The 10,052-nt window shown below is 34.7% G+C and overlaps 1 protein-coding gene across 2 annotated transcripts; it reads right to left on the minus strand.

The window, feature by feature from the left end:
• Positions 1-2,846: 2,846 nt before the first annotated feature.
• On the minus strand, positions 2,847-9,698 carry LOC113743689 (uncharacterized). Of its 2 annotated transcripts, none has more exons than XM_027271741.2 (9): positions 9,443-9,698; positions 8,675-8,757; positions 7,364-7,649; positions 7,102-7,194; positions 3,800-3,944; positions 3,584-3,694; positions 3,418-3,500; positions 3,263-3,320; positions 2,847-3,116 (listed from the first exon to the last, which is right to left on the minus strand). In XM_027271741.2, exons 2-9 carry the CDS (start codon positions 8,740-8,742, stop codon positions 3,061-3,063), a joined length of 900 nt encoding a protein of 299 aa, XP_027127542.1. In that variant the 5' UTR covers positions 8,743-8,757; positions 9,443-9,698; the 3' UTR covers positions 2,847-3,060. The 2 variants fall into 2 exon arrangements, with proteins under 2 accessions (XP_027127542.1, XP_027127543.1); XM_027271742.2 differs by having other exon boundaries at positions 2,847-3,139; positions 9,443-9,697.
• Between the last annotated feature and the right edge of the window lie 354 nt (positions 9,699-10,052).

The raw sequence follows: 10,052 nt of genomic DNA on the forward strand, positions 1-10,052 counted from the left end.
TCCGAATATATGATTCATTTGTACGTCCTAATTTTGTTCAACTAAAAATCTTACAATTTGGGTGCTCCCTTTACTACTTCGGAAAAAAAAAACTTTTTAGTTTCATTCATGTATCGCACTTGATGCTCTATATGTTGACTTTAACCTTTCAAGCTAACGAAAAGAGTCACAAGTATACATTTTTGACAATCTAAGGGCCAAAAGGATACAACGAATATTTAAAGGGCTAAAAGTTTGAGGGCCAAATGAACTTTTTGCACTAGAAAAAATTTTAGGGCTTTCCACTGAAATCGGCAAACTTAACATCTAAGCTAACCCCACAAAAGAACCCCAAAAGGCGCTAACTTTTAAAACCTCCTATGGAACTTAAATTCTAAACTCACAGACTCCAACAGATCGATGTGGGACGCGGAGCGGAGAAATAGGGAGGTTGAAAAATTTTAGGGCTCATATAATGAATATAATTTATATCACAGTATACATCACAGTGTACTATAAAATTTTGTTAGATATGATGAAAAATTTTATTTCAAACAACTAGACAATAAAACAGTTCCCCTTCTAAATTCCCTCAGTTATATCCTCTCTCTCTCTCCCTCCCTCTCTCTTAATCTGCTTATGTTCTAACCACGCATCCACAATAATGTTGAAGTTGAATTAATCCCCACAAGTATGAAACCATTACTTGAAACACATGGATTTGTCACTATAGAACAATTGGCAATTTGTTTAGATGTAGTTTCATATTGCCCGCCCAATTTTTAGATGTTATGACTAGGATACATGGCATGACCAACAAATGGCCCAGATTTGGCCAAAAATTTGACTTTAACACAATGAATGAAAAGAACTAAATAATTGTTTCTGGGGGAAAATTGTAAAGGTTTTATTGATCAAAAAATCAGTGAAGTTTGTACACAGGAAAAGTCTTCTTTTTTTCTCTATCAGACACTAACTATTTACATTTCCAGTCAACCTATACTTAACAAGTAAGAGGAATGTTCCACCCCAAAACGAGCCTCCAATTTTCTGAGTTCTTGAGCAGGCTCCCAAGTCAGAACCACGTTTTGGACATTTGAAGTAATAGCTAACAAAATGCGAGTAGAAAAGCAAGGAATGTATCGGAACATAGCTGCATTCCTTGCCTTCCAAACCTGATATACAAAGAAAGACGAGGCTAATCCTTAAATGTACCCAGCAAAGTTCGTTGAATTCCAGTGATCAGCTTGTTAGATCTTTAATCCAACGTTAGACTCGCATGTGAATAATTATGAGTTACAGATCGTCAAATAAGATTAAATTCAATTAAAGTGATTAATTATGATTTGAGGTTTAATATATCTAATAAGATATGGGTCTTTAATGTGTAGAAATTTAAGTGTTATTTATATTTTTATGATGGATTGAAATAGGAATTTAAAAGATAACAAAAAAAATTTCTATAAGTAAGGTTATGGTTCTTATGTCACACATATTATTATTGTCGTACTTTAGTACTACAGAACAGCTCTCTCTTAATGTTCTATCATTAAAAAAAGATACCAGAGAGAAACTAAAGGGTTCTCTCAAAAAAACATCGAATATATGTTGACCTGGAAGGTCGTCCTAAGACTTTAAGGATTCAAATATCAGTCAGTCAACATGAATCCAGGTACGCTTCCACAATTTTGTTGTTAATTTATTTCTTAATAATTACCGTAAAGATTTTGAGTTTAATAGGTGATAATTTTCACCAATAGTTAATATAAACAAGCACTAATAAGTGGTATCGGAGCTAAATAAGGTTGATGATTGAGAAATAATTTATGGTTTAGTAATTTCTGAATTTTCTGGATAAAATCAAGTGTACAAATTTATTGTTTATTATGATGCTTTCGTTGGCCGACATGATGCAAAATTAAGTGTACAAAATTCATTGTTTAGTTTTTTGGTTTCCATGTTCATTAAAAAAAAAACAAAAAACATTGAAGATAGAAAACGCCTACGTGAATAACTAGTTGAATTATCATTTTAGTTGGCTATTTGAAACTTTTAGTAATTACGATAACAAAAAATTATAATTAGAAATTGAGAATTCTTAGTGGCTGTTTTTCACCTGCAAAAAATGCTACTGCCAAGAGCCATACCGCTAGGAAGAAAAACCAGTTAAAGAGAAGAAATGATAATCAAAGACACAAGTCATTAATTTCATTCAGAGGGTCAAGTTACACACGCATTCCTGTAAATTCTCCCAATTAATTAGGCATGACTCTATTCTAAAACAAATTGAGCCAGCTAAATTGGCCACCAGAGGAAGGACTAAGTCCCTCCAAGGACGTAGCTCAGGGAGTCAGACCTTCCTAACTGCTATTCCTCTTCAAAATTTCTTGGAACATGGGCGAAGGTTATCTGGCCCCCTTCAAGTCTCTCAATAGATTCAATATCTCCATCCCCGTCCCCGTCCCCGTCCCCGTCCCCGTCCCCTTTCTCCCAATATAGAACCAATTGTAACAATGTCATACTCGTGATTCGAAAAAAAAAGGACTCTATCCTAAGATATTCACAACATTGACTAATTATTCTTTTATATGTAGCAAACGTAAATTACTGAGACAATAAAATACTCGGACCCACAAGAATTCTTAAAAGTGCATTAGAATTTAGAAGTGTATGGGGTCCCCTAAAATTGTCAATGAAAATAAGGATGCAGTTCACTCATTAGGTTCACCTTACTGCCAATACCAAGAAGCAACAGACAAACTGAAAAGGTGAATGAATGAATAGTAAGTAATTAGAGCTAGAGATGGATAAAAAAATCCTGGATTAAATGAAGCAAGAATACACAACCAAAAGTTCCAAAACCTGAGTCAGTTCAAATACTGTAATAGCTGATAAATACCTTATCATAATGTGATATTAAAGAGGAAAATTGTGTCAATAACTGAACTTTCAGAAACTTCTGCCTTGTCTGGTGAGCTACTAAGGTTCACAGCGAGAATTACCCCTACTTTCACATACATATTGGAACCAAATATCAGACAAGTGTAGAAAAATCAATGAGCATTCTTGTTAGCAAAAACTTCATAAGATCCTCCATTTCCTCTCCAATTCGTAGCATATACGTCTCACACAGACACCTGCACTCAAAGGAATGCAGAAACTACAAGTACAAAATCCAGACAAGATATTAACATATAAAGAAAAAAGGCCAATCATACGCAAAGCCATTTTACTCACAGGAAATGTGTATTTTCAAGCATGTAGGTGCATATAAAAACAGTACCTGATATAAGATCATCTGTGTAGTCACTATTAATTTTCCCATGAGCCATGGCACCAATCTGTTGGGAAGTTTTCAAAATTTTAGAAGTGGCCTACCAGAAAAAACAATAGTAAATCTAATTAAGACAATTAATCCGAGGAGACCTAAAGCCGTACCACAAATACAGGAGTGCAATCATTGCCCACATCATCAACATAGTCCCGCAACCTTACAGCCTTTGGTGAACTAACAGAAAGCCCTGAACCATAAAACTTTTCTACATTGTCAAATAAACAAAAGAAAGATGCATTTTCCATAAAATGAGCAAATTCAACAGATTACCTATTATTCGAGAATTAACAGGCAAATGCTTGACCAAAGGGTTGTCAATCAACTGCATTAGTTTCTCACCCCCACCCCTAGCTTTGATACTAAACTTCTGCAACAACTGGGCTGTATCATTTATTAAAGTGATATGGGGAATGCAAATGAGTAGAATGAGAGTAGGTAGGTGAAAAGGGCACATATAATAAACATAAAACAATATAGAAGACTCACACATCATAGCACAAAATTTGCCCAATGTCGGTGGTATGCGTACATGTGGCTTGATTTTGATAAGATGCCCTAGATCAGTTTTAACAAACACAGCCTGAACCATACCAGCCATATTAAGTCGGCTGCCCAGTATATCAACGAGAATCTGGAGATACAAGATGTAGCAAAACAGATGGTCAAGGTGAGCATGATTTTGAATAAAAGAGAAAAAAACATGGGCTCAAGCAAGAACAGACTGATACATAGCACTTTATTGCCACAATGGGATCATTGGGAGATAGAACATTATAGATCCTTCACACACGGTCATATGGAAACAAGGTATGACGAGACTATACAAGCATTCATAGGCAGAACAAGAAACAAGGAAAACATTCCATGCAGAGAACTTAGAAAATCCAGATACAAAATCAATAGATTTTACTACTCTATGTCTTTCACATATAAACCAGGCTGCTGTACTTTGCACTTTTTTCCTCTTTCTTTTTGTTTTATTTTATTTTTGGCCCTATGGAGGGCTCAAGGCCCAAAGCTATTCACAAAGATGTCGGTCTCAGCATATAGACCCCTCTGCATTCTGCTCAAGAAGGCTCCTTGATTTAAATGCTATACAAAAAAGATAAGAATCACCTGCAACGCAAATTATTAATGGAACATGGGAAAACATGAAAGCATGGAAGCAGCCAAAAAGTAACAAAATACCGAATACTACTCCCTCAGATGGATGTTCATTTATACAACCATAAACAAATGGAAAGGCCAACAATACACAAGATGTCAACAAAATACCGAATACTACTCCCTCAGATGGATGTTCATTTATACAACCATAAACAAATGGAAAGGCCAACAATACACAAGATGTCAGATGCATTTATAATGTATTTAAGTCAGTAAAGAACAGGAATCTTTTCACTTCTAAAATGACCTACAAAGGAGACATTGCAAGTGGATGAATGCATTCTTAATGCTGTTGGATATGCACACCCCTATCTTTTCTCTTTACCTACTGGCTACTACTTTAGGTAGAAGCACCAAAAAAAAAACACACTCACACACACACAAAATTCTAATTCATTTTTAAGCTTTGGTCTTTATGAAGACTATGAAACTCGGATTAGGCAGATAACCCAATGAAAACCCTATAGATTACACAAAATAACTTAGTACCAAACCACAACGACACAGAGAGAGAGAGAGAGAGAGAACTTTGTCAAAGTCAAGTGTAATGAAGTAGGCCTGTCCAAAATGCTTTTCCTTCTTATCTTTATCTCCAAAGTCCTAGTCAACTCAGTCAGTTACGCTTTCTATTTTTCCTTACCCTAGGACCCTTTTCTCCAATCTAAGGGTCTCAGCATTCAAAATACACGACAAATTCCAGAGAAAAATGAGCTCATAGTAGAAGTAATTTAATATTCTTTCTTTGACATCATTAAGCTGAGAGATTTCAGGAAAGCCACATAGAAAGGTATGTAAGGATCATGGAAAACCATAGAATTTGTAATCATGTTTAAATAGATTTCAAATTCCCATGCTTAATAGATTTTATAATGCCAGAATTTTTAAAACCTGGAAACTTCATAGAAAATGGCAATGCAAATTAAAGAATATTGTCAAAGGAACACACAAAAGGAAGAGAACTTCTCCTGAATTAAGAAGTAAAACGATAATAAATGAATTCTATAGAGAAATAACTAATTTATTTGGTTATCCTTTGCCTCCATGCTCCATTACTTAAATAAAGGTTAGGTAAACCGAAAATATGCCTCGCTACTTATTACCATGACAGCAAGATTTAGACTACATCTATAAGACATGAAACAGCCAGGGATTGAAAACTGAGTAATGGTAAAGAATGGATCATCTTTAACCGGAAACATAGAGGAAGCTATGACTCAGAATGAGGGCTTAGCACTGTAACTCTCGTAAAAAACCCTTACTGAAATTTTGGTTGGTAAAAGACCAAATACTACAATATTAACTAAATCAGCAAGGCCCTGAGATTTTATGCAGGGAACTTGGTCATTTATAAGTTACTAAAGTGAAAAATAGAACATGGATGACAGACATAAAGAAATATGCACACCAGCACACCAGCACACGCACACACACCCACACACATATATATAATGCATGTACATGTATATGTACATGTATGGAGAGAGAGAAAGAGATAGTGAATATACAATTGTCGCTATTGGTGTATATGCTAATATATTATATAAACTTGTTTTTATGCCTCTCTCTATGTATACAAATATAGATCATTATGACATTTATAACATTTACAACTTTAAGTAGAAATTATACCTACCTCTAAATCTGCCGAGACTGATCAATCATAAGCAGAGACTGTGAAGAATAAAGAGCTCATAATTTTTTAATTACCTTCAAGAATGCTTCTGAAGAAAAACAACAAACAAAATTTGGAAAAAGATTTCATACACATCTTCTACTTTGGATGTTGAATCTCAAACTGATTTCAACTCACAAGTACAATCTAAATGCAGGAAATACATCGAATATCATTTGCAGAAAAAGAAACAAAAATGAACCATCTAGAGGATGGTTAGCCTGCCTTAAACTTGGTAGAAAAAGGACCAAAAACAACACAAGATCATTGACTTTCCATATATAGTGGTTTAATTTACAACAAAGTTTAATTACAAATTGATTATCATAAGATTAAAAGGAAAATCTAGCCAACTTGACCAAGAAACTAAAGCCAAAGAAAGATGATCCATCAAAGGAATGGGAAACACTAAGTTTCTGAGGTTACATTCAACTGTATAATTACGGATCACATATTTGATTACCTAGATGCAACTTCAAGTTATTAACTTGTGTCTACTTCAATGACACCAGCCTATAATACAAAGAAACAGAGATGCATTTTTATAGTCAGACTAGAATCTCACAAACAAATAAAGAAAATAATTCTCTCAACCCTCAATTACACAACTCATAATCTTAAGAAAGAAAAGATACAGGTGTATGTCTAGCACATGAACAGAGTAAAGTGAGCAAGCAAAGAGCAGATCGAGATCATTTTTGTCTAAACTGAGACATCAGAGTTTATAAAAATCAAATATAAAAATTCCATAAAAAAAAACATGAGCAAATTGATAACGGATACAAAGGAATTTCCTTGAGATATTCACAGTATCATCTTCAGCAAGAAAGAATTTAACAGATGAAAAGCCACAAAACTGCTAAACACTCCGCAAGTAATATCTTCAAGGTAAATTTCCAAATTCAACAACTATGTCTAGATCATAGCATTCATCAAGTACGAAAATTACCTCATGGACAATATCAGGTCTGTAATCATAAGGATTCATGTTCTTCTTTCTTAAAAAATCAGCATGCTTGTCTGGATTCAATATCTCGTATGTCTGAGGGAAAATAAAAAGAGAAACCAGCTTGAAATTTAATCATGCATCAAAATACAAGTATGAAAGCATCGAGCCTAATTATGTAATACCCTTTGAACAAATTGAAGAAAGCAAAAACAAAATAAATATTTAGAGAATGCAAAAGTTGAAGAGTATTATCCTCATCTACCCTTCCGACATAAGCAGGCACAAGTGAAGCTTTTTCAAGAACAAATGCTACACCAGACTTTGGGTGGTTGCTCGAAGGAACTGGTGGAATCCCTGGAAGTACATCCTCAGAGTCACCAGCTTTTGTCTCCTCTTTTCTGGCTTTTGCCATGTCTTTCTTCCTTTCCTCACCTTTGCTCACAGCATGTTCATATTCTTTCTCTGGTTCAAGCTCTTTTGTAGAATGACTTAGAAGTTTCTCCGCTGAACAAGGACGCAATATGCTTTTCCTCCGTCTTCTTTTTACCCTAATTAAAAAAATAATAAACCTCAAAATGGGAAACTCGCACACGGCAAGTACAACTGGAGAATAAAAAAACAACAGGAAAACATGCAAAATAGAATAAGGCACATAAGGAATAGCATACCAAAACAGTCAAGATCTGCTATTAAGACAACTGAATACACTCTTCTCAACTCGTCAGAAATGCAGCAAAGGACCTCAGGTTATTTTAGCTTATCATTCTTCCAGGTTTCAGTTATAGTGGATAACATTACCATTCCAAAATTAAATTCAAAGAATACCAGATCAATTAAATTGTGTGCATGTAAACCTGAGCTGCAGAAGGCTTGGGAGTTCATCAAGTTACAATTTACTCCTTGATCATTGTAAAGGAGGCTTAAGAAAGAAATTCCACTACCTTTATCATTCCAAATAGCTCTTATCTCTAGTATGCACATACTAGATAAAACAGACATGTATTAAGTTTCTTAGTAGAGTCACAAAACCATCTCTAACCACATCTATACAAACTGCATGTCAAAATTTGACAACCTAGCAATGTTTGCCTATGTCACAAAACATATAAGTGGTTTTGCATTTATCAAAAACTTGATAAAACAATCCCAACTTGAAATTCGAGAAAAACTCTGTTAACAGTATAGATATAAAAAATGAATACTCACAGAGCATAACTCCAACAGCAACATAAGCAATTTTTATTAGCACTGAAAAAAATACTGTAAAATAAATAAAGTCACATTAAGAAATGGTAGAAACAATTTACTTATTCGAATACGACCAAATAATTTATCTATTCACTCCCAAAAGAATAACAAATATTGGTATCAAAAGAAGTTTAAAAAAAATGGTGAATGATGGTTTTTGGTGGTAGTGACTTGAAAAATAGATTATCAATCTACTCCTTATTTTGGAAATTCACTCCATAAAGATTCCTCCAGTGACTTGCGAAAATGACATTGAATTCAACTACAGATCACAAACAGGACAAAGCTCTCCAATAACGAATTTCAAGAGTAAGCAGTCAGTTACCAAAGACTCCGCTGATTATAGATAAGTCGATAAGGAAAACCTCGAGGCAGTCCATGTGCAGTAACCATCACTAGCTCTTTCAACTGCGCAAGAGATGCAAATAGTTTTGGATCAACTCTTACGCATCATTAGTATCATGCAATGCTTCCCAGAGAATTAAAACTTCTCCATCTAATAGTTCAATGTGCAGCTCCTACATTACATTCTTCCAAACTCTTATTTCAAGCAACATTGAGAACAACGTTAGTAGATAATTATACCAAAGTTCACTTTATCAGGCCAAAATTAACCAGTAAAATTCAGAGAAAGCAGGTCCAGTATGTAATGAAGCAAGTAAAACACGAAGGTATTGCAAAACTCTACCAAACCACTAACTTCTGAATAAATGACATTCATACAAGTAGTTATCCTTGTAATTTTATACTCAATGAACTCTTAGTACATGCAAAAGCTTCAGAGAGAGTCAAAGAAAAGTGCTGACGAATGTTTATCACTGTCTAGAGTAATAAATCATTTTTTTCTAAATTAAAAAAGCAAGGGGTGCAACCCTGGTTCAGTGACTTGGACGGGCTGTTCCGAGAAGGCGAGAACGAGTCCGAGAGGTTGATGCCGGGTGTGGCAACCCGTTTCATTACTCAAAAATTTATGCAAAGACAATGCCAATCAATTCCCCAACAACATCCCAAAGATAATGAAAAGTGAAATCCAATTGGAAAAAATCAATGAAAGAAAATTACACCAGAAACAATCAGAAACTAATCTAATTACCTGTATTTATGCCAAACCTGTCTCCTGAAAAAACCGTTGAAAGAACAGCAATTGGGAGGGACAGAAGAAGAAAGGGCCTGAGAAGGGCGACCGGCTTTGCTGGGTAGTGGCCGTCGAGTGAAAAGGTTTTAAGTTGTTAGCGAAGGCTGTGCAAAGGGTTTATGCGGGAATTTTGCCAATTGTGTGGGCTGACTGAGGCACTGTTTGGATTGAAAGGGGAGAGAAGGGAAGAAAAGGACTCTAGTGGAAAAGAATGGTAAGGAAAAAATGTAAAGGAAAGTGATTTCATCAATCTTGTTTAGATTAAATATGAAAGTGAAACAAAGAAAATATTGAAGATGGATATCATTGGATTATGGAAGGAAAAAAAGGAAAGGAAAATATCACGTATTAGTGACAATTTTACCCATAATTTAACAAAGTCTAGTTTAGAAAAAACATTTTTAGCACTTTTCCCTCCTTCTAGTTTTGTTTCTATTTTTATTTTTATCATTAGGATACGCAGGGTGTTTGGTACATGTAGTTAAAGAGAATTTTAAATTAGTTGTTTGTTAGAATGCCAACGTTGGAAGAGTTGAAGGATATGGCTTTCTTGATGTCTGCGAAAAGT

This window comes from Coffea arabica, chromosome 5e (assembly GCF_036785885.1).
Source record: "Coffea arabica cultivar ET-39 chromosome 5e, Coffea Arabica ET-39 HiFi, whole genome shotgun sequence".
Lineage (NCBI taxonomy): Eukaryota > Viridiplantae > Streptophyta > Magnoliopsida > Gentianales > Rubiaceae > Coffea > Coffea arabica.

What these genes read in the sequence shown, in the direction of transcription:
- LOC113743689 (XM_027271741.2), bottom strand. Translation starts at nt 8,742, where the DNA reads ATGGTTACTGCACATGGACTGCCTCGAGGTTTTCCTTATCGACTTATC. An exon ending in TATAATCAGCGGAGTCTTTG is followed by an intron (nt 7,650 to 8,674) that starts GTAACTGACTGC and finishes TTTTTTAATTAG; the next exon opens with GGTAAAAAGAAGACGGAGGA. An exon ending in TGCCTGCTTATGTCGGAAGG is followed by an intron (nt 7,195 to 7,363) that starts GTAGATGAGGAT and finishes ATTTTCCCTCAG; the next exon opens with ACATACGAGATATTGAATCC.